Source organism: Chlorocebus sabaeus, chromosome 15 (assembly GCF_047675955.1).
Source record: "Chlorocebus sabaeus isolate Y175 chromosome 15, mChlSab1.0.hap1, whole genome shotgun sequence".
Taxonomy (NCBI): domain Eukaryota; kingdom Metazoa; phylum Chordata; class Mammalia; order Primates; family Cercopithecidae; genus Chlorocebus; species Chlorocebus sabaeus.
Genome location: NC_132918.1, coordinates 54,463,530 through 54,488,952, shown reverse-complemented (window position 1 = coordinate 54,488,952; position 25,423 = coordinate 54,463,530). Strand labels below are relative to the sequence as shown.

The following is a 25,423-nucleotide window of genomic DNA, read 5'->3' as shown; positions in this document are numbered from 1 at the left end:
GCCTTGAAATGAAAAACTAAACATGAAGGCTTTACTTGGAAACTCAAAGAAAGAAAAGGAACTATAAAAGAATAATTCAGGTGCAATTCTATTAATCCTTTGTTGTATTTTTTTACAGCATATGCTTGTTGTATTATTTTGTATTTTGTATTATTGCATTTTATATTGTATTTTGTATTATTTTACAACATAAAAGAATGACCATGTTTGCTTCTATGAAAAACTTACCTAATATCGATCATTACAATGTATCCTTTTGGGGAGAACATAACCCTTTAATTTGGTATCTGGACTTAAGTTTTCATTGGATTACTTTCTCAGCAGATGGAAGTTTAATTATTTTCTACGTATAACAAAATGAAGTTGAACTCCAGTGAATTTTAATTAAGTGTTTCTTGTACTACCCTTATGGATGCTTTTCCAGTAAGGATGCAGACTAAATTAAAATGACTATAATACAAATTTCAAAAACAATGCTTAGCTAATATGGATATTCTGACACTCACAATTATTGCTCATGTACAAGGAATCTCATGAGAGCTCCAGAGGGATAAATAATTATGGGCCAAAAAAGGCACACTATCCAAATTGCAGCACCCAGTGAATTCAGGTCTCCACCAATTTTAACACCAAGATTAGGCTGGGAGGAAAAAAAAAATCACATTTTCCAAAATAGAGCAATTATAGAGAATTTTTTGGTATGAAATAGCCTAGTGAGAAAGAAATAGCTGAAAGAATTACAGAAAAGTCATACTGTTTCCTTTATTAGACTAAGAACTTGAGAACAGAGATCCTAACTTACAATAAGATGATTAAAATAAATACTACCTTAGTGAGTGCTGAATGTTAGTAAAGAGTGTTACAGAAAACACAGAAGCATGTAAAATGGAGAGGAGAGAAGGTGGTCAAGGAAGGCTTTTGAAAGGTAGTAAGGTGTAAGTGTAAACCTGAAGAGCTGAAACTGTCTTGTTTACAAATTAAATACAAATATTTCATTTATTATTTCAGGCTGACTAGAGTTATTTAATTTTAGATTTTATTTTATTTTATTTTATTTTATTTTATTTTATTTTATTTTATTTTTTGAGATGGAATCTCACTACCGTTACCCAGGCTGGAATGCAGTGGCACAATCTTGGCTCACTGCAACCTCTACCTCCCAGGATCAAGCAATTCTCCTGCCTCAGCCTCCTGAGTATCTGGGATTACAGGCACAGACCATCACACCCTGTTTTTTTGTATTATTAGTAGAGACAGGATTTTGCCATGTTGACCAGGCTGGTCTCGAACTCCTGACCTCAAGTGATCCTCCCAAAGTGCTGGGATTACAGATGTAAGCTACCGCACTTGATTGCTAGAGCTATTTTAGATGTATTGAAAATGCAGCAAGTTTATAAAACTATTTTTCATCTCATTTTTGTTGCTTAATAATAAGTAAAAACAGTGGCAAAATACACAAAAAGACACTGCATCACTAAGAGTCTCACACAGAGAAGGTGATATGGCTATCTGTTACCCTGCATTACACCTTAATATTTTACTATTAACAAAATTTTAGGCTTTAATAAGATTAAAAATCAAACATCAAAGATACATTAGCTTTCAAAGAAAAATATCCTCTAATTAATATTTACATTTTAACTAGCAACCTGACCCCCACATTAGATCAAAGATGAAACATTAGGAAGAAGATTTAAATAATGGAATAACAGTTTGTTCAGAATAAATCCTATTATGGTATTGTATAAGAACCACTCTGAAAGCATGACTCTGAAAGGTTTCATTGTAATATAAAACAATGAAAAGACTCAACTAGTCTTAAAGACATCTGTTTTTCATCTTCTCAAAAGTACTTAAATCTGTCCTCTGATTAAGTTTGTCCTTATGGTCTAATGACTTGGTTATTCTTTTACCATCACTGAAATAACAGTCTTTCTGGTTGCTTTTATAACTTTGCCTTCATCTTTAATGGTTTTCATTTTCACTATGGTATGTCTAGATGTATAATATATTTCTTAACATACTCAGCACTCATTAAGTTTTTTAATCTGAAGTTTCTGTTTAATTTTATAACATTGTACTCATTAGTACTACTTCTAATACATTTCTTTCTATGTATCTGTTTTTTTAGACATGGGGTCTTGCTGTCATTCAGACTAGAGTGCAGTGGCCTGCTCACAGCTCACGGCACCCTGGAACTCCTGGGCTCAAGCAGTCCTCCCATCTCATCCTCCTGTGTAGCTAGTACTACAGGTGCACACCACCATGATCAAGGGTTTCTCTCGTTTTCTGAAACTTGTTTTTAAAGGACCGACGAAGTGTCTGACACTACCCTTCCCATATCAGAAAGGTCCGTCCATATCTTTTTATCCCTTTATTACTGTGCTCTGGGTAAATTCCTCAGTATTACACTCTAATTCACTAACTGTCTCCTCAACATTCTAAAATATATCCTGTTTATTAAATATGAATTTGTGAGTGTTTTTCACATTCAGTATTTTGTGTTTTTACATCCCCTGGTTCTTATTATTTGTCATTTATTTGTTGAAGAAACTGATCATTTGGTCTGAGGTACAGTTTCCCAAATTCTAGACTTAAGCAATACCACAAGGATTCAGTCAGGAAACATTCTTCTGGCCTCCATACTTACTGTAAATGATTACTTAGATCTAGCAGCATACTGATTAAAATCCAATTTGTTGGCTGGGTGCGGTGGCTCACACTTGTAATCCCAGCACTTTGGGAGCTCGAGGCAGAAAGATCACCTGAGGACAGCAGTTCAAGACCAGCCAGGCCAACATGGTGAAACCCTGTCTCTATTAAAAATAGAAAATTAGCTGAGGAAGGTGGCGCACACCTGTAATCCCAGCTACTCAGGAGGCTGAAGCAGGAGAATCACCTGAATCCAGGAGGCGGGGGCTGCAATCAGCCAAGATCACACTACTGCACTCCAGCCTGGGCAACAGAGCAAGACTCTGTCTCAAAAACAAAACAAAACAAAAAAACAAAAAAATTAAATTTGTTGGAAGTGGATGGCGGTAAATGGGACACAAAGTGGTAACTTAAAGTGCCATCTCTGCATAGTATCTACTACTTCCAGTACGTGCAGTAATATCTCCTATTAATAATGTAGACTGAGTGATACTTATGGAAATTAATGATTAGTATCCATGGCATGCTGATCACTTTTGCTAAGTAGGTCACATTCTCAACTACACTTGTATTCTAGTTTTGAATAGTTGAGTCAGGCTGTGACAGATCCAATATCAGTTTATGCAAGGTCTGATTAAATAAAATGCAAATCAACACTGTAACAGTAAGAAATTAAATAATTGTTGTTTCTACAAGGATAATAGGTTGAAAGCTTTGTCAAGACTCAACAAAGGTGAGTCATTAAAATAAACACTTGTGTTACAGACTGACAGAAAATCAAAAAATATGGATTCTGAATTCAAGACTGCATGACAGAGCCAAGATGGACAGAATTTATGCTCTCACGTGAAAAAAGTAAATGAAAACAAAAACCAAATTGCACAAAATGATTTTTAGATGTTGGATTATCAGAGTAGAACGGTAATCTCTGGGGGGGGAAAACATAAGGTGAGCCCTAAGACTGCCCCCAGATATATACGTGCCATTTAACAGTTTAAGCGGGGAAAATTTACCTTACAAGGGACACAAAATGAAGTCCTTCAAACTGAAAGGAAATAACACGATACAATAACTAAATTACACAGGAAAAAATGAAGAACATCAAAAATGTTAACAAGAAAATAAATTAGAAGACAGTAAGTGTATTTTCTTCTCTTAATTTTGTTAAGAGATGACTGAACACTGAAAAACTGAAATACAGGTGGGTTAGTAACTAATGTAGACAAAATATACACGACAAAAACAGCACAAAGGAAGGACAAGAAAATGAAGCTAGGCTACAGTAGCGCTTTGTGGAATATTTAGAACTAATAAGGGGAGTTCAGAAAGGAGGAAGGATATAAAATGAATAATCTTAGTTTTCAACTTAAGAAATAATTAGGCCAGGAATGATAGTTAACGCCTAATCACAGCACTTTGGGAGGCTGACGCTGGTGGATGGTTTGAGCCCAGGAATTTGAGACCAGCTTGGGCAACATGGTGAAAACTTGCCTCCACTAAAAATGCAAAAAACTAACCAGGTATGGTAGCGTGTGCTTATAGTCCCAGCTACTCAGGAGGCTGAGGTGGGAAGATCGCCTGAGCCCAGGACGTTGAGCCTGAAGTGAGCTCTGACTGTGCCACTGCACTCACACCTGAGTGACAGAGTACCCCTGTCTCAAAAAAACCAAACCAAACCAAAATGAAAAGATTAGCAAAGGATGGCTCACACCTGTAATCCCATCACTTTGGGAGGCTGAGGCGGGTGGATCACTTGAGTCCAGGAGTTGAAGACCAGCCTGGACAACAGGGCCAAACCCTGACTCTACAAAAATAACAAAAATTAGCCAGGCATAGTGATGTGTGCTTGTAGTCCCAACTACTCAGGGGGCTGAGGCGGGAGTACTGCTTGAGCCCAGGAAGTCAAGGCTGCAGTGAGCAATGATCATGACACTGCACTCCAACTTGGACAACAGAGCGAGATCCTGTCTCAAACAAACAAAAAAAAGCAAATTAAAACCAAAGCAACCAGACAGAAAGAAATAATAAATACTGAAACATAAATCAAGGAAATAAAAAAGAGAAAGCCAACAAAACTACAAGTCCATTATTATCTGAAAAGATCAACAAAACTGAAACTTATAGTGAGACGGAGAAAGACAAAAAAGAAGACACAAATCACACAAGAATAAATAAGGGGGCTGCCAACCCCCCAAAAATTAAAATGACCACAAAATATTATGAATAATATTATGCCATTAAATTTACAATTTGCATGAAATAGACATATTGCCTGAGAAATACAAATGACCAAATATGACTCAAAAACAAAAAATCTGGCAGTGTGCAGGGCACAGTGGCTCATACCTATAATCCTAGTATTTTGGGAGGCTGAGGCACAAGGACTGCTCGAGGTCAAGAGTTCTCAACCATTCTGGGCAAAATAGAGAGCTCTAGTTTCCACAAAAAATAAAAAATTAGCCAGGTATGGTGGAGTTTGCCTGCAGTCCCAGCTACTTGGGAGGCAGGAGAACTGCTCGAGCCCAGAAGAATGAGGCTCTAGGGAGTTGTGATTGTGCCACTGTACTCATAGCCTGGGTGACAGAGAGAGACTCTGTCTCAAGAAAATAAATTGATAAAAAACAAAACAAAATAAAAAAAATTTAGGATAGATACATAAAGTAAATTGAATTAGTAATTAAAACTCTTTACACAAAGAAAAGCCTGGGATCAAGGGGCTTCTCTGCTGAATTCTACCAACATAGAAATATTACCAATCCTTCATAAATTCTTTCAGAAAACAGAGCAGGAAGAACGGCTCCCAGTGTATTCTATAAGGCTAGTATTGACACTGTTACTCCTTATGAAAGTAAATGCACAAATCCTTAACAAAATACTAGCAAACTGAATCCAGAAGCACATAAAAAGGATTGTATATCATGACCATGTGGAATTTCTCCCAGAATGCAAGGTTGGTATAATATCTGAAAATCAATGAACACAATACACCATATTAATAGAATAGAAGAAAAAACCTGCATGACCAACTCATTCAAAACAGAAAAGATACAGAAAAATATCAATCCATCATGATAAAAACACCCAAAATCAGACTAGAAGTAAATTTCCTCATCCTACTAAAGGGTATCTATACAAAACTTACAGTTGATAACATCGTGCCTAATTTCAAAGTCTGATTGTTTCCCCCTTAAGATAAGGAATAAATTAAATATTGTTAAGAGGTTAATTCTCTTCAAATTGGTTTACAGAGTCATTACAATCCCTATGATAATTTCAGAAACTTTTGTTCAAAAATCGACAAGCTGATCCTAAGATTTATATAGAAATATAAAGAATCTATACAACAATTTTTTGAAAACGAAGAATAAAGTAAGACAACTTACACTACCTAATTTTAAAAGCTCGTCTAAAGCATACTCAATGCAGTTGGTTATCAGTGTAAGGATATACAGAAAATCCAAAAATAAAACCTTGTTTTTATGGTCAATTCATCTTCAAGAGAGATGGCACAGTAATTCAATTGGGGAAGGATACTTTGCCATTAAATGGTGCTAGGAAAACTGAAAATTTGTATGCAAAAAGTAGACTTCTGCCCTTATATCACATCATGTACAAAAATTGAATTAAAAATGGTTCATATGCCTTAATAGAAGAGATAAAATGATTAAACTTCTAAAATAAAACACAGAAGAAATCTTAGGGTTAGGCAATGTTCACAGATACCAAAAGCATGACCACAGAAGAAAAACTCACGAATTGGCCATACAAATTGAAAACATTTGCTCTGTAAAGGTCACCATTAAGAAAATGAAAAAAAGCTATACATCTGTTAACGAACTTGTATCAAGAATACCAGCCGGGTGTGGTGGCATGAATGGCACAGTGGCTCATGTCTGTAATCCCAGCACTTTGGAAGGCCAAGGTGGGTGGATCACTTGAGGTCAGGGGTTCAAGACCAGCCTGACAACATGGTGAAACTCCGCCTCTATTAAAAATACAAAATTAGGGCCCGGTGCGGTGCCTCGCACCTATACTCCCAGCACTTTGGGAGGCCAAGGCAGGTGGATCACGAGGTCAGGAGATCGAGACCATCCTGGCTAACATGGTGAAACTCCGTCTCTACTAAAAATACAAAAAATTAGCCAGGTGTGGTGGCAGGTGCCTGTAGTCCCAGCAACTCGGGAGGCTGAGGCAGGAGAATGGTGTGAACCCAAGGGGTGGAGCTTGCAATGAGCAGAGACTGCGTGACACTGCACTTTAGCCTGGGCGACAGAGCGAGACTCTGTCTTTAAAAAAAAAAAAAAAACCCCACAAAATTAGCTGGGTATGGTGGTGCACACCTGTAATCCCAGCTACTCAGTAGGCTGAGGCAGGAGAATCACTTCAACCTGGGAGGCGGAGGTTGCAGGGAGCAGATCGCACCATTGCACTCCAGCCTGGGCATCAAGAGCAAAACTCCATCTTATTAAAAAAAAAACAAAAAAAACCATATATATATATATATATATATATATATATATATATATATATGATGTGTATTACAGCTAGCAACACATTCAATGATTAAAAAAACTATGATTTTGTTCAGAGAAGCCAGATTCCCCTCCCCCACAAAAACCCCCAAGATACACTGTATAATTCCATTTGTATAAAATTCTAGAAAATGTAAACAAATCAGATAGCACATCAATGCTTGTTGGAGGATGATGGCAAGGCAGAATGACAGGAAGGGAGACAGAAAGGAGTTACGAAGTGCCATTAGAAAACTTGGCACTTGAATTACTTAAGGATGATAGAGAGATTCATTATCTCGGTTGTGGTGGTGGTATGTATACACAGGTGTATGTATGTCAAAAATTCATCAAATTATGAACTTAAATGTGTAGTTTATTTTATGTGAATTGTACCTCCATAATGTTGCAGTTAAAAAAAACAAAAAACAAAAACAAAGACTGCATGGTAGGTATATGGAAATTCTAGTTCTTTTTAAATCAAAGATTAGTAACATGTTATACACGCAGTATGTTCAAGAAAGCGGACATAAAACTCCAATCAGACAATCCATACTCAACATAAAAGCCCTGGACCTATTTCAAAAGAACATTTTGCTCTTTTGGTTAAAATGTTTAAGTTCCATTAAAATAAATTATCAAACAGATACACACACACACACACACACACACACACACACACACAAAGCTGCCCCTTGGTATACACAGGGATTGCTTCTAGGACTGCTCACATATAGCAAAATCCATGCATACTCAAAAATACTACAGTTGTCTCTGAGTAATCTGCATATTCAAGAAGTTAGCCCTCCACATAAACAGGTTTCATATCCCACAAATACTGTATTTTCAATCCGTGTTTAGTTGGAAACAAATGGTTTACAGGCAATTCTTGCAGTTCAAACCCATGTTGTTCAAAGGTCAGCTGTGTATGTGTGTATTTCTTTGTTTTGTTTTAGACAGGGTCTTGTTATGTCACCCAGGCTAGAGTGCAGTGGTATAATCAAGGCTCACTGCAGCCTTGACCTCCTGGGTTCAGGCAATCCTCCCACCTCAGCCTCCCGAGTAGCTGGACTACAAGTGCACGCTACCACAACTGGCTGATTTTTAAATTTTCTGCAGAGACGTAATCTTGAACTCCTGGTCTCAAGTGATCCCCCTACCTTAGCCTCCCAAAGTGTTAGGACTACAGGGATGAGCCACCACATCCCACCACTCTATATTAATTAGCCAAATATACTCTCAAATGGGTATGAAAACAGTGCTTCTATTTATTGTCTGTCTACTTACATCACATCTAATCAACAGAAGGTAACAAGTATATGTATATGATTCATTCATTCAATGTAAAATATGCTCTTTTACAATATAGTTAGTGTTTTTAAGGTTCTTGGGCTTCACAGAAAGACAAACTAAAATCATTTACAATGGAGGATGACAAAAATATTTTGCTAACAGCTTTTATTTCAATGTGTTTATCTGAAAGGAAACAAGAATGAAGATATAGTTGTTGCATTAACTGCAGGGGATGCCCTTCTCTGTCCTCTTTTCACCCAGCTTCACATAGGTTTTTTTTTTTTTTTTTTTTTTAAATTATTAATTTGCCCATGGAACAAAATGAGTACCACAGAGCAAGAAAGCAGGGCATTTAATTTTTTAAATGTGAAAACAAGAATATCTTATTAAAGCCACATTAGTTTATGATTATATTAATTAATATTCCATCAGTATAAATCCAAGTACATAAGCTACTTCCAACGGCCTATGTTCTGAATTTGGAAGAGTGTAACAGCGGTATGGCAGCAGTCATACAATTTCTTCTATAGTTGTAGTGTGACATTGACAGCCAAAGTTGTTTTGCAGAAAACAAAACACAAGTCATAATTAGTGAGTTTTATAGTTAGCCTGGGCCACGCACACACACACAAAAATCAATAAATGTTTAATTGAAAAGCCTTCAAAATTATTTTTAAAATCTCTTACCGGTATCTATGAACAAATATACCCTTAAAAATAGAGTTCATCATATTTTCGATTTCATCCTGATTTTCTTGTAGCTGAAATGAAAAAATATATATAAATTGAAATATTGGTCATCTTATTTGGAAGGAACAGTTCCAATTGTTTTTAAATCCTGGTTATTCTCATTCTGGGTAGTTTTCAACCCTTTTTCTCACTTGTACGACAGATATGTGAATTACCAGTATATTTCCATTATTCCTATACATTTATATCATATTGGTTTTAGAACTTTCCACTGTTTCTCTCTAGACACAAACTTCACAATGACAAACAACGAGTGGTCGCATAGCTAAGTGTGGTCAGATTCCTATCTCTGAAATATCATCTGCCTTAGGAACAGACCTCTTCTGTCCAAATCAGGTCCCTGGGCTTGGTTTTGCCTTTCTTGGTTGAAGAAACATCCCTAATTAACATATTTGATGTTGTAAAAGAAACTTCCTACTCCATCTAATGTATCTAAACATTACTCTGCATCTCACTAGCCTGTAACAGAGAGCAGGTCACGTTCCCAAAATAAGAGGTATAACAGAAGATAAGAAGGATCCTGGCTACTTATGGTGAAGTACAGTAACAAAATTAAAAATATCTATGGCAAAGATACGAATTGCAGGCAACAAAACTGATCAGAGTTAAAGTTTGTGTTTATTATTACTCAAAAACAACAACAGCATTGAATTACATTCAAGGTGGTATTTATTATTCTAATTTATTCTATAATTTACTGTATAGTAATATTCAGTGAAATATTTGCTTTTACTACATACATGACATGAATGTGACAATAAAATTCCCTCAGATTTATTCTTTTGCTATATGCTTTGTTTCAGGCTTTACCAAAATAATTTTGGGAATACTTTTATAGCAAATCATTCAAATTTCTGCAACTTCCTCCAAGTGTTAAAAATTACTTTTATTGCATTTATCATATAAAAACTAATTATTTTATAAGAGGCATATATTTCTGAGTCAGCAGTACTTACGAAAGCCCAGCTCTAGTACTTACTTCTATAATATTTCAAGTACGGTATGTGTGAAGGGTTAAACTACGTTCCTTAAAAATTTGTAAGTTGAAATTCTAACCCCGAGTACCTCAGAATGTGAAATTAGGAAAGAGGACTGTGGCAGATGTAATTCATTAAGATGGGGCCATACTGGAGTAGGGTAGGACCCTAATCCAATACGACTGATGTCCTAAAGAATAAATTTGGAGACAGACATACACACAGGAAGAATGTCATGCAAAGATTGGAATTATGCTGCCACCAGCCAAGCAACTACCAGACACTAGGAGAGAAGCCTGGAACACATCCTTCCTAACACCTTCCAAGAGAGGATGGCCCTGCCAACACCTTGATCTTGGAATTCTAGCCTGCAAACCTGCAAGATACTATTATTTTTTTAAGTCATTCAGTTTGTGGTACTTTGTCATAGCAGCCCTATCAAACTAATACAGTATGGCTAATAATTTAATCAAAACAGTGTTGCTTTTATTTAATCAAAACAGTGTTGCCTGTTATGAACCCATTAAGTTATTATTCATACATAAATCCCTTGCAGTAATGTGATAATCTTTTTTCAAGTTATAAGATAGACTAATAGTGCAGATCTAAGATTTTATGTAGTATTGGATAAATAAAAATGTTTCCTATTAAAAGCCCAGTATAGGCCAGGCATGGTGGCTCACACCTGTAATCTCAGCACTTTGGGAGGCCGAGGTGGATGGATCACCTGAGGCTGGGAGTTTGAGACCAGCCTGACCAACACATGGAGAAACCCCATCTCTACTGAAAATACAAAATTAGCCAGGTATGGTGGCGCATGCCTGTACTCCCAGCTACTTGGGAGGCTGAGGCAGGAGAATCGCTTTTGGGGAGGTGGAGGTTGTAGTGAGTCAAGATGGCACCATGGCACTCCAGCCTGGGCAAGAAGAGCGAAACACCAACTCAAAAAAAAAAAAAAAAGAAAAAAAGTATAAAATCATTTTTAACACATATATGAAAATGTCATTGTAAAACTGAGACCAATCTTATTCACAGGAGTCACCATAAAACTGGGACCAATCGTATTCACAGGAGTGACTTATACATCAGCTAGTATGCAGCCTTTGGTTTTTTCCTGGAAATGTAGCTTTGCTGGCTCCCAGTTCTGACTTGAGTATTTATCATACTTTTTGAGCCTATAGCCTTATAACTTTTTTGAGTTGCCTAACTCCCAGATCAACTTCTTTCAAAAACAGACATGTTCTATGATTCCTTTCTGCCATCAGACGGCACTTACATGATCACCAATGAACACTCCAGTTTCACTTGGAAACCCTGACATCAAATAACCTAATTAAATATATGCATAAACTTTTTTACAGAGGATTTAAAAAGTACTAATGTCATATATATTCCACACATTTACAGAACATAAAATCATCAGTTGCCAACTTACCTCTTTGCGTTTCTGAAGTAGTAACTCCAACCTTTCATTGGCTCTCTTCCCAATCATTTTATTTCTCTCAGCTTCATACTGTCTCTGGGTATTATCCTGATGAATACTGAGGTTTAAGGCAACATTCACCAGAGCAGTCATGAGCTTCATGGCTATGAAATGAAGAAATATTAAAATACTTATGAATCAAAACTTTATCCATATAAGATTATAAATAAAGTCAATGGATGAAGAAATGAAACTAGTGAATTTCTGTTTTACAACCCAGGCATAATTTTAGTTTAAATAAAAGATAACTAATGTATAGAAATAAACTCATCTGCAATATAATTTTCTCTACCTCAGCTTGGCTTGTTAACACTTTCCATTTAAACACAGCCTCATCCTAACTAACAGAAGAAAGCAATTTAGTAGTATCATCTTCAACAACTCCTTTCCCCGACTCCTAAAAATACACACATTAAGGGCACACTAATCAAGCCTAAACCTCTCTTCTGATCATCAAATATGAGTATATATAAATGCATCCTTAGTACCTTTACTTAAATGTGTCAAAGGTATCTTAGATGTTTTAAATGTTTACAATCAATTTGTGATCTTTACCCCCACATATGGTCCTCTCCCTTTGTTCCTCACCTCAGAGTTGCACAACCTCCAAACCTGAAAAACATACTGATCCTACCAAACTCATAAAAGTCCATTAAAAATGTACTTTGTGAATTTCCAATTGACCTATCCTCCCCAGCCACAGTGATAATGTACTTTCAAATGTTCACTTGTATTTGTAAATCTTATTACTTTCAAATTTGTTTCACATCCTCTGACAAACTGGTATGACACACACCTCAAACTTCCGTCTTTTCATATTTGTTTTCATTACTGAGATAGTGAGAATATAGGAAATACAGGCAAAGGAACAAGAGAGTTTGTAGTGCTAAATAATTTCCCCTTTTTGTTCCTTTTAGGCTAAACATTCAGTTATTAAAAAAATTGAACTGTTCAGTGTTTTAGAATAACTGATTCATTTATCTGCAAACATACCCATATAATTAAAAGCAAGCATGCACTGTTCATAAACTTTCATTTTCTTTTTTTTTTTTTTTTTTTGAAGTGGAGTTTCGCTCTTGTTGACCAGGCTGGAGTGCAATGGCACAATCTCGGCTCACTGCAACCTCCACTCCCGGGTTCAAGTGATTCTCCTGCCACAGCCTCCCGAGTAGCTGGGATTACAGGCATGCACCACCACGCCCAGCTAATTATTGTATTTTTTAGTAGAGACAGGGTTTCACCATGTTGGCCAGGCTGGCCTCGAACTCTCAACCTCAGGTGATCCGCCCACCTCAGCCTCCCAAAGTGCTGGGATTACAGGCATGAGCCACCATGCCTGGCCTATTTTTTCTTAATTACATATGTAAACATATATGTTTTCTAAATACACGTATGTATGTATGTATGCTGTATCTGTATTTCTATCTACATGTACACTCAATTTGTTATTCGGAAACTCTACATTTTGATCAGTTCTGTGTTATTAAATAATTGTTGCTATCTTTAAACCAAAATGTAAGATAAAAAATCTGAAAAACAAATGTTTAAGTTAGTGACCATTACATGTAAAAATTAAAACGCAAAAATCCTGAAAAACAAATTTATTTAAATTAGTGACCAGAAATGGATTTTTCAGGATTTCTGCATTAGAAATGCATTAAATGAAAATGTTTCTTTCCCTGTGATAGTGTCTCGAACACTAAACTGAGAAATAGTCTTGTGTTTCAAAATATAAGATAGTGATTTTGAGTTTTGTGTGTTGCCAGTAGTAGTATATTGGACCACACTATGGAAGTTTAAAAGAATTTGTAAAATTAAACTGTATAAGGAAAGAGAACAGCTCAAAGACAAGAGGAATCTGGAGCATTCAAACTACTCAAGTTGATAATACTAGTTTATCACTGTTTGTTCTGAGCATATGAAGTGACACCCAAAGGAACTTAATTTAGTATCTACCTTCAGATATCTAATGCAAAATGACTTGAAGATCCAGGAGCTGAAAAGCATTAAAATTAACACCAACCCCAGTTGTAATTCACCAGTGGAAACTGAGGCACGGCTTTTTAAAAACTTCATAGCTTTTACTTTCAGCTATATATCTTCTTGTGAACCCAGATCCCAAACTCCAAATGTCATTATTTAATGACTCTCCTTCCATCCCAGATACATAAACAGTAATCAACAAACTAAAACAGACAAGACATGTAAAAAATGATCAACATATCTTCGGAAGCATATTAGGTATAATACAGCAGTGTTTACCGAGACAAAATATTTTTAAACCTGTAAAACTGAAACTTCACTGAGTAACACATAAACAGCTATTAAAAACAAACCTCAAATTAAACGATAGACATAAAATCAAGATTATGATGTTTTAATTGAGTCCACTGGAAAAGACTTATCCCTGCATAGAAACGGAATTATTAAATTTTCCTGGTACTAATAACAAAACCTTTTTATAAGTTAATAATCCTGCAGGAATTCAGCCATTATAATGTGACATCAGCTTTTAAGTGGCTTCTTTTTGTCTAGCAAGGAGAAGAATACGTCCTTCATTCAGCTTTCACATTTTAACTGCTGACTATAAAATGGTAAATATGTTCTACTACAGCGGTACTGAGAGTGTGGTCTGCAAATAGGCGCTGACCATAACAAGTTTATTAGAAGTTCATTATAAGCAAAAAATTGAAAACATTTAGAAATTTTTATAGCAATCTGACAATTTAATGCCTACTGATTTTAATAGCATGACACTAATACATACATATATACTATTTCCACTGCATTTTACAAAAGTACTAGGTTGTGACAGATTTGTAATTAAAAACTTGCCATTCATCATAGCTAAAGAAGCACTTATTTAAAATCCTTGTTCATTCATCTAACAATCCAGCATATACTGAGCACTGTTCTAGTATAAGGATACATAAGTGAACAAAACAAAGTACTTGCTTTTGTGATTTTTACATTCTAGTGAGAAAAAGAAGACAATAAATGAATACATAATATGCAAATAAAAAAACACGTCAGTTAAGGATTAGTGCTATAAAGAAAAAGTATGGTAAAAATATTAGAGAGTGAAGGGAGTGCTATTTTAGATGGTCTTTTGGGAAGGCCTCTCTGAGGCCTTGACATTTGAGCATGAAGTGAAGGAATGGTCACATGATTCCATAGCAGAACAGCTTTCCAGGAACTGTTATAAGGTAAACTATTGGGAGGACGGTATTCAATACAGAGCATAATATTTAGTCTGGTTGGAGCACACAGGCAGTTAAGAGGCAGAAGAGGATACTTAAAAGGAAGGAAGAGGCCAGATTATAAGAGTGTTACTAGGATTCAGTTAACCTATCCTCTCCTTAGGGCTCGTGAATTAAATCAAACTGCGTAAGATCTCCTAGAGAATGTGGAGTGATGTGAAATAGCCTGAATTAGACTTTAAACTGATGTGTGACCAGAGTATAGGAGAGTAAAACTGGAAGAAGGGAGACTAAATAGGAGCAGTGAGGGAGAGCTGAAAATATTTTGCTCAAAGTTTGCAATGAGTCTTAAGTTTTTCGCCTTTGGCAACTCAGTGAAATGATGCTGGGTTAGATTAAGTTGGCAGCAATAGGTAGAGAGAAAATGTTAGATATGAAGTGTATTTTGAAAATACCAGATTGGGCGAGATGGTTCACGCCTGTACTTCCAGCACTTTGGGAGGCTGAGGTGGGTGGATCACTGAGTTCGAGACCAGCCTGGTCAACATGGTGAAACCCCGTTTCTACTAAAAATACACACACACAAAAAATTTGCTGGATGTGCTCATGCACGCCAGTAATCCCAGCTACTTGGGAGGCTGAGGCAGGAGAATCACTTGATTAGCGATTGAGGTACAGACTGCAGTGAGCTGAGATCGCACCACTGCACCCCAGTGTTCTAGCCTGTGAGATACAGCAGACTCCATCTCAAAAAAAAAAAAAAAGAAAGAAAAAGAAAAGGAAAGAAAATACCGCTGAAAGAATTTGTTAGATTACAATGAAGGAAATGAGATAAACAGAAAGGGCAAAGATAATTAGAAATATTTTTATTAGTTAAGTAAGTGGAAATGTCTAGTAGATACACATTTGGAAGTCATTATCAAAGATACTGGTATTCAGAACCATAAAACTAGATGGAAATTAGAAAAAGGTGGTATTATTTGTGTGTTGTAAACAAAAGATCACCAAGATATTTGTTGATGGAAAAATACAGACAAAATAGCCTTACAGTGTGTATATGCTATCATTTGTGCGAAAGAATGTATTATTTTTACGTGCCAGTCACTCTTCCAAGCTGTATAAACATACTTATTCACATACAACTCACAAATCTACGAAGGAAGTACTATCATTATTAGTCCCTTTTTACATTAAGAGAAAACTGAGGCACAGATCAGCTACAAGACTTGATGGTTACACAGTAACTGGCAGAGACAGAATTTGACCACAGGCAGTCTTGCTCCATAGTCCCAGCTCTTAAACACCACACCCTATTGCCTCTCACTGAATATGTATTTGCTATTATTTGCATATAACATGTTTGCAAAAACATAAGGAACTGGCAACTTTCGTTGTCTTCAAGGAAGCTAATTTGAGGATCGGAGACAGGAGTGAAAGAGTAACATTTCACCATATAAAATTTTACTTTTTTTTTTTTTTTTTTTTTGAGACAAGGTCTTGCTCTGTCACCCAGAATAGAGCACAGTGGTGCAATCACAGCTCCCTGCAGCCTCGATCTCCCAGGCTCAAGTGATCCTCTCATCTCAGCCTCCTGAGTAGCTGGGACTACAGCTACCACCATGCCCAGCTAATTAAAAAAAAAAATTTTTTTTTTTTTTTTGTAGAGATGAGGGTCCCACTATATTGCCCAGGTTGGTCTTGAACTCCTGGCCTCAAGTGATCCTCCCACATCAGCCAAAGTGTTGTGATTACAGTAATGAACCATAACGCCTGGCATACTCTGAATTTTAAATCATGTAACTATATTATTTTCCTCTTCATCAATATTTTTAAATAAAAATAATGTCTATGAAATTGGTTTTCACTTTATTCAATTAGGAGTGAACGCATTAAAAAAAAGTCTGAAGATTGAGTCTCAAGATAATTCAGTATTTGCAGTTTGGCTTTCTAAAATCACCAGGACAATGTGGTATTCCAGAAAACAAGTGAAGACGGTGTTCCAAAAAGAAAAAAAGGTAGCTGTGTCTTTCCAAAGGAAAAAAAGGTGACAACTGGAGCAGCTCACTGATTTGGGCAATAAGAAGGTAACTGCTGACCTCAACAGGAGAGGTAGTGAAGTGGTAGAGACAGAAACCTAATAGGAGAAGACTGAGTGGAGAGAGTGAATATAAATAATTCTGAGATTTGCTGTAAAGAAAAGGAGAAAAATGAGACTGGAGCTAGAGGGATGTGAGGAAACAAGGTACAGTGTAATGGTCAGTCTTATGTGTCCAGGTGTGGCTAGACTATCATGGTCAATTACTTAATCAAACACTACTTAATCAAACACTAATGCAGGTATAACCTTGAAAGAATTTCGTAGATATTTTGTATGATTAACATCTACAATCTCCTTTAAATAAAGGAGATTACCCTCAATAATGTGAGTGGGTCTCATGCAATCAGTTGAAAACTTGAGAAAAAACAGGTTTTCTAGAGAGGAAATGTTTGCCTCAAGGCTGCAACATCAAGTCCTAGGCTGAGCATAATGGCTCACGTCTGTAATCCCAGAGCTTTGGGAGGCAGAGGTGAAAGGATTATCTGAGGTCAGCATTACTTGACGTCAGGAGTTCAAGACCAGCCTGGGTAACATAGCAAGACTCCATCTCTATAAAAAATTTAAAAATTACCCAATCATGGAGACTTGCACCTGTAGTTTCAGCTACTGGGAAGGCCAAGGTGGGAGATTACATAAACGCAGGAGTTCAAGATTGCAGTGAGCTATGACTGTGCCACTGTACTTCAGCGTGGGTGACAGCGTGAGATCCTGTCTCTAAAACAAATAAATAAGTAAATAAAATCCTGAGCTTCTAGCCTGCTCCACAGATCTCAGACTCAAGACTGCACGACCCCTGCCTGATTTCCAGCTTGTTGGACTACCCTACACATCTCCAATTTTCAAGTTCCCACAATTGTGCTGAACCACATCAATGAAATGAAATGTGTGTGTGTGTGTGTGTGTGTGTGTGTGTGTGAGAGAGAGAAACAAAGAGACAGAGAGAGAAACAGAGACAGAGACAGAGAGAGACAGAGAGAGATGCAAGAATATCTCTTAGTTCTGTTTCTCTGGAGGAACCGAGAACACAAAGGGTTCCTAAAAGATGGGAGCTGTTAAGAGTATGTTAGCAAAATAGTAACAGTTATCTAATAAAAGGGGGAAATTTTGAAGTAATGAGAGTGAGAACAACTTGAGAGACAAAGGTCTTGAGAAGGTGAAAAGGGATCAGATTCACTGCACAAATACAAGGACTGGCCTTACAGGCCACTGTAGTAAGAAAACGGATAGAGGATATGAGTATAACTGCAGCTAGATAGGTAGGTTTAATCCCTGAAGGATTGTCTTTCGACTATCCCGATTAAACAGGCAAGATAATCAGCTAAATGTGAAGACTAGATAGGAAATGTAGTTTTGAGGAGAAAGTATAAAACAATTTTGTTAGGATGTGGAAATAACCCTGGAGTATAATACTCTAAGGGGATTGCTTAGGCAGCATTAAGGGACCACTTGGAAAAAAATGTAAAGCCCAGCCCTTATGGTATGTATTTTTCTCCAGCCATTTTCAGCTCTGGTGCAGGTATGGGACAGATGGTTATATGGGGTTTTCCTAGAGAATATGAAAGAGGAAGACAGAATCAAGGAAGTTGATGGTATGAAGGAGGATGTGATTATAATAAAGAATGATAAAATCTAAGTGGGAAAAATAAAGGCAGTGAGGACATGAAGAGTGTGAAGAACATTAAAAATATAGTGTCAAAGTATTTAAAATCACAATTAAAAAAAACAGTAGAGTGAAAACACAGAAGAAAACACTGGAACAAAAGGAGAGTTCAACAGGAAATGGGATGCCTAAAATGAAGACCGAGGACATTGACCCTTTTAATCAATAACCAACAATTTGCATTTCTGTCTTGCTAAACATAAAAATGAAAAGTAAAAAACTGCATTTATATTTAGTGACACCTATTATACCTTTGAAAACTATTATTATACACCCTGGAAATACGTCTGATATAGTGGAACAAACTAGATTTTTTAAGAGAGAGGTGATTATAGTACTTTATTTTTACAATGCTTATTTTTTTTTAAAGGGATCTTATGACAAACTACCAGTTTCCAAATGATACAGATTTAACAAATCCATTTCTCTCTTAAAAAACAATTTTTCTGGAAAGCAGTGTGGCAGTTCCACAAAGACCTAAAAACAGAACTACCATTCGACCAATCAATCCCATTACTGGGTATATACCTGATATGGTTTGGCTCTGTGTCTCCACCCAAATCTTACCTTGTATTGTAATCCCCATAATCGCCCCACATGCCAAAGTGGGACCAGGTGGAGGTAACTGGGATCATGGGGGCAGTTTCCCAGATGCTGTTCTCATGATAGTGAGTTCTTTGAATTTTTTTTTACTTTTTGAGAAGGAGTCTCGTTCTGTTGCCCAGACGGGAGTGCAGTGGTGCACTTTTGGCTCACTGCAACCCCCACCTCCCAGCCTCCCTAGTAGCTGAAATTACAGGCGCCCGCCACCGGCCCAGCTAATTTTTGTATTTTTAGTAGAGACGGGGCTTTCACCATGTTGGCCAGGCTGGTCTCGAATGATCTGCCCTCCTTGGCCTCTAAAAGTGCTAGCATTACAGGCGCGAACCATCGCACCCAGCCGATAAGTGAGTTCTCACGAGATCTGATGGGATGTGCGTGTGTGTTTTTTTTTTTTTTTGAGATGGAGTCTCGCTGTGTCATTAAGGCTGTGAGTGCAGTGGTGCGATCGCAGCTCACTGCAACCTCCACCCTCTGGGTTCAAGTGATTCTCCTGCCTCAGCCTCCAGAGTAGCTGGAATTACAGGTGCACGCCACCATGTCCAGCTAGGTTATTTTTATTTTTTCTTTTTGAGATGGAGTCTTGCTCTATCACCCAGGCTAGAGTGCAGTGGTGCGATCTTGACTCACTGCAACCTCCACCTCCCAGGTTCAAGTGATTCTTCTGCCTCAGCCTTGTAGCTGGGATTACAGGACACACCACCACGCCTGGCTAATTTTGTATTTTTAGTAGAGATGGGTTTTATCATGTTGGCCAGGCTAGTCTCAAACTCCTGACCTGAAGTAATCCACCTGTCTCGGCCTCCCAAAGTGCTGGGATTGCAGGCATGAGCCACTGCACCTGGCCTGATACCTGATGGTTTTATACGCCTCTGGTATTTCCCCTGCTTGCACTCATTCCCATACTGCTGCCCTGTGAAGAATGTGCCTGCTTCTCCTTTGCCTTCCGCCATGATTCTAAGTTTCCTGAGGCTTCCCCAGCAATGCAGAACTGTGTGTCAATTAAATTTCTTGCCTTTATGAATTACCCAGTCTTGGGGAATTTTTTATAGCAGTATGAAAACAGACTAACACAATACTCAAAGGAATATAAATCATTCTATCATAAAGCCACATGCATGCGTATGTTCACTGCAGCACTATGCATAATAGTAAAGACATGGAATCAATCTTAATGCCCAACAATGGTAGACTGGTTAAAGAAAATGTGGTCCATATACAACATGGAAGGCTCTGCAGCCATAAAAAACAACAAGATCATGTCTTTTGCAGGGACATGGATCGAGCTGGAGGCCATTATCCTTAGCAAACTAATGCAGGAAAACCAAATACCTCATGTTCTCACTTATAAGTGGGAGCTAAATGATGAGAACACATGAACACACAGACGGAAACAACAGACAGTGGGGTCTAACAGAGGTGGGAGGTCTGGAGGAGCGAGAGAGTCGGGAAATGTAACTAATGGGTACTAGGCTTAATACCTGGGTGACAAAATAATCTGTACGAGTCCCTGTGACATGAGCTTACCTATATAACAAACCTGCATATGTATCCCTGAACGTCAAATAAAAGTTAAAAAAACACTTTTCATCCATATTCAACAAACTCAGAAAACACATGCAATCCCTAACCACAATATAAGAATATATGAATATGGACAGCAGGAGGATGAGCAGAGACCATTAAAAATCAAAGAAAGGGTAGAAAAAGCATGACAACCGTATCTCTAAGAAAAATGAGCACTGGGCGTGCAGTGGGGGGCATACCTATAATCCTAGCACTTTGGGAGGCCAAGGTGGGAGAAAGGCTTGAGCCCAGGAATTTCAAGTAGACTAGGCAACACAGTAAGACCTCTTCTCTACAAAAAAAAAAAAATAATAATAATAATAAATAAATAATAAAAAAATAAAAAAAAAATAAAAAAAACAAAGAAAAGGAAAATTAGCCAGGTGTGGTGGCACATACCTGTAGTCCCAGCTTCAAGAGGCTAAGGCAGGAGGATTAATTTAGCCCAGGAGGTTGAGGCTGCAGTGAGTTGTAATCATGCAATTGCACCCCAGCCTGGGTGACAGAGCAAGACCCTGTCTCGAAAATAAAAATAAGCTATTTTGCTCGGTAGAATCCAGACACCATCAGGTATTAGAAGTAGTAGGTTCCATAGAAGATGAAGTGTGTTATGGTCTGAAACTAGGAATATCATCTCAAAGTCTGTATAATAAGCAATTAAATCCCCAACTCTCTACTCCAAGCCAGGCTGGCAAGAAATTCCTTTATGACCATTCATTTTGGAAGTCCAGACATTTATCTTCTCAAGAAAATAAACCAGAAATCCAGAGTCATTAGACATATATGTGTGATTATGTTTGGTTTGTGTGAATGCCCTGAGTGTTTCTTCATTCTACCCAACTCCAAAAGAGCAGACAGCAGTCAAGCTTAAGTGGACTGGAAGATCCTTCTGCAGAGGCTGAACTTCTCCAGGGAAGACAATTATCACTACCAACATTTGAGGGTCTATAAAAAAATACTAACTGACCACCAGACTGCTCGATAGTGATGTCACTAATCTGGAAGCCAGAGTCAATGTCCCACCATGACAGAGGTGCACACACACACCCCTCTGCCATTGAGCTTTTTAGTAGTATCTCACTATCAACAATGACTACAGAGCCAAGAAACACGTATTTGAGGAAAATATCCAATATGAAAGACAGTTTAAAAAGCAGAGAATAAGAAGAAAAAAGGTTAGGACTGAGAGCAGAAGAAAACCTCAGAGAAATAATTAATATCATCAAAGAAAAGGTACCTACGAAACATAGAATGTTTAAAAAAGGGAGACTTTGGCAGGGTGTTGTGGCTCACACCTGTAATCCCAGCACTTTGGGGAGGCCGAGGCGGGCAGATCACCTGAGGTCAGGAGTTTGAGACCAACCTGGCCAAAATGGTGAAACCACATCTCTACTAAAACTACAAAAATTAGCCAGGCATGGTGATACATGCCTGTAATCTCAGCTACTCAGGAGGTTGAGGTGGGAGAATCCCTTGAACCCAGGAGGCGTAGGTCATAGTGAGCCGAGATCATGCCACCGTACTCCAGACTCCAACTCAAAAAAGAAAAAGAAGACTTGGAAAATAAGAAAGAACTCTTAGAAATGTAAAAGGATACTCAAAATTAAGTTTAATAAACATGAGGTACAATGGACAGAAAGGACAAAGAAATGGAAAATAAACATACATAACAGTGTATCATTACAAAATTTCAGGATATCATCAAGAAATTTCATTAATAAACAAACAAAAAATCGCAAAGCTTCCAAAGACAAGAAACAGGATCACAACCAGAAGTCTAAAATTAGCATTAGACTTCTCAATGGCAACGTTGGAAACTAGAAACAAATTCTTAGAAAAATAATTTTCAATTATAAAATTTATATTAGGTCAAACTATTAAGCAAGAAGCTACAACATATTTTTCAGGCATGTAAAGTCTCAAATACATATTTCCCGAATTCCCTTTTTCTCAAGAAACTATCAGAAAATATGCTACACAAAAAGGAGAGAACAAATTAAGAAGAAAGAAAACAAAAGATGATAGAGGATCTAAAAAACAAAGACAAAAAATTCAAACAGCAGAAATATAATTAAAGAGCATATAAATTTTAGAAAATAAGGCATGATTTAAAAAAATTAAAAGCAAAAAAAGTCAAAAAATTGATTAGAACACTTGTTTAAAAATAAAACAAGCTTCACAAGTACACATGACAAAGAAACTTAAAATAACAAGAAGTTATGGTACAGTCATAAGATGGGACCATTATAGAGAATTTTTATTTTTGTACTTTTCTCTTTTTCTGAATTCTCTATAAGTAGTATATGTAATTTTATATATACTGAAAATATTCTAGTGTACAATACGAAAACAAAAAATATGTTCAAAAATTTTTCAAGTTAACTGCCCTCTTTACAACCAAACCAAATAAGCTTTGCTGTTCTCTATATTAAAATCACAAGGATATGAAGAGACACTTCTCAAAGAAGACATTTATACAGCCAACAGACACATGAAAAAATGCTCATCATCACTGGCCATCAGAGAAATGCAAATCAAAACCACAATAAGATACTATCTCACACCAGTTAGAATGGCGAGCATTAAAAAGTCAGGAAACAACAGATGCTAGAGAGGGGGTGTAGAGACATAGGAACGCTTTTACACTGCTGTAGGAGTGTAAACTAGTTCAACCATTGTGGAAGACAGTGTAGCAATTCCTCAAGGATCTACAACTACAAACACCATTTGACCCAGCCATCCCATTACTGGGTATATACCCAAAGGATTATAAATCATGTTACTATAAAGACACACGCACACATATGTTTATTGTGGCACCATTCACAATAGTAAAGACTTGGAACCAACCCAAATGTCCATCAATAATAGGCTGGATTAAGAAAATGTGGCACATATAAACCATGGAATACTCTGCAGTCATAAAAAAGGATGAATTCATGTCCTTTGCAGGGACATGGATGCAGCTGGAAACTATCATTCTGAGCAAACTACCACAAGGAGAGAAAACCAAACACCGCATGTTCTCACTCATAGGTGGGAACTGAACAATGAGAACACTTGGACACAGGGCGGGGAACGTCACACCCCGGGGCCTGTCGTGGGGTCAGGGGCAGGGGGAGGGATAGCATTAGGAGAAATATCTAATGTAAATGACGAGTTAACGGGTGCAGCAAACCAACATGGCACATGTATACCTATGTAACAAACCTGCACGTTGTACACACATACTCTAGAACTTAAAGTACAATTTAAAAAGTATAATTAAAAAAAATCACAACATTGGGCTAGGCATGGTTGCTCAAGTCTGTAATCCCAACACTTTGAGAGGCTGAGGTGGGCGGATTGCCCAAGGTCAGGAGATCGAGACTAGCCTGGCTAACATGATGAAACCCCATCTCTCCTAAAAATACAAAAATTAGCCGGGTGTGATAGCGCATGCCTGTGGTCCCAGCTACTCAGGAGGCTTAGGGAAGAGAATCGCTTGAATCAGGAGAGGGAGGTTGCAGTGAGTTGAGATTGTGCCACTGCACTCCAGCCTGGGCAACAGAGCAAGACTCCATCTCAAAAACAACAATAACAACAAAAAACAACATTAGACAATTACTGAGTGACTGATGTATGTTACATATTTAACATAAATTATTTCATCTATATGACTCAGGAAACAAAAGATAAATTATTTCATTTAAGCTTCCCAATACTACTGTGAGAAAAGACTATTAGTACCTATGCTATAGAGATGAAAGGCAAAGGAGTTACATAATTTGTCCAAAGTCACCAAGTTAATAAATTCAAGATACGTAATGCTTATAATTTTAAAAATCCTTGTTTCTTTATAAAAACTGGCTGCCAAAAGAAAGCTAATTTTCAGAACCAATGATAGAATGTAAAAAAGAATAATCTAAGAAAAATGACAGTTCTTTAGTTAGAAAATTTCAAAAGTTATTCTAGACCTAAATATACAGATTCAAAAAAGTAAACACATTTTAAAGTTATACTTTATTTTATGGGTATAACTACATGATACAGTGGTATTTACAGATTTGGCCAACTATTGGGCATTAATCCCATGAGAACATCAGAAGTCTACTGTATACAAACCCTAGAAAATTGAATAAAGGTTTTATATCTGGAGGAGAGGTGAAAACCACAACGGTGAAAAAGTAAAGACAAAGTAAAAGTACAAAGCAATGAAAAGGTCAAACTCTAGAAGAATTTTGAAAAATGAATATAAAAAATGTAAATACAAAAAGAACAATTATTTATACTACATGGTCTATTCTTTGATAATATCAGATTGCCCTAAAATTTTCACATCTTAACCACAGAAACCAGAAATAATCTGTGTGGTTAAAAATTATAAAATAATTATTGAATTTAATAAACAGAATATGGGTCCTGAGAGCCAAAGATAAGTAAAATGAAAATGCAGGATGGATGTGGTGGTAATCCCAGCACTTTCAGGGGCCGTGGTATGCAAACTGCTTGAGTTCAGGAGTTCAAGACCGTGAACAACATGGTGAAATTCCAACTCTACAAAAACTACAAAAAAATTAGCCGAGTGTGGTGGTATGCACCTGTGGTCCCAGCTACTCGGGATGCTGAGGTGGAAGGATTGCTTGAGCCTGGG

General features: G+C 37.1%; 1 protein-coding gene across 4 annotated transcripts in view; it reads right to left on the bottom strand.

Moving 5' to 3' along the window:
• STAG1 (STAG1 cohesin complex component) overlaps nucleotides 1–25,423 on the bottom strand; it is a 400,634-nt gene that overhangs the window by 145,950 nt on the left and 229,261 nt on the right. For all 4 annotated transcript variants that reach the window (XM_008009040.3, XM_073023594.1, XM_073023595.1 and 1 more), the window contains 2 exons: nucleotides 11,619–11,770; nucleotides 9,144–9,217 (listed from right to left, as the gene is read on the bottom strand). In XM_008009040.3, coding sequence (XP_008007231.1) covers nucleotides 9,144–9,217; nucleotides 11,619–11,770 — 226 coding nt within the window. The remainder of the gene's footprint in view (nucleotides 1–9,143; nucleotides 9,218–11,618; nucleotides 11,771–25,423) is intronic.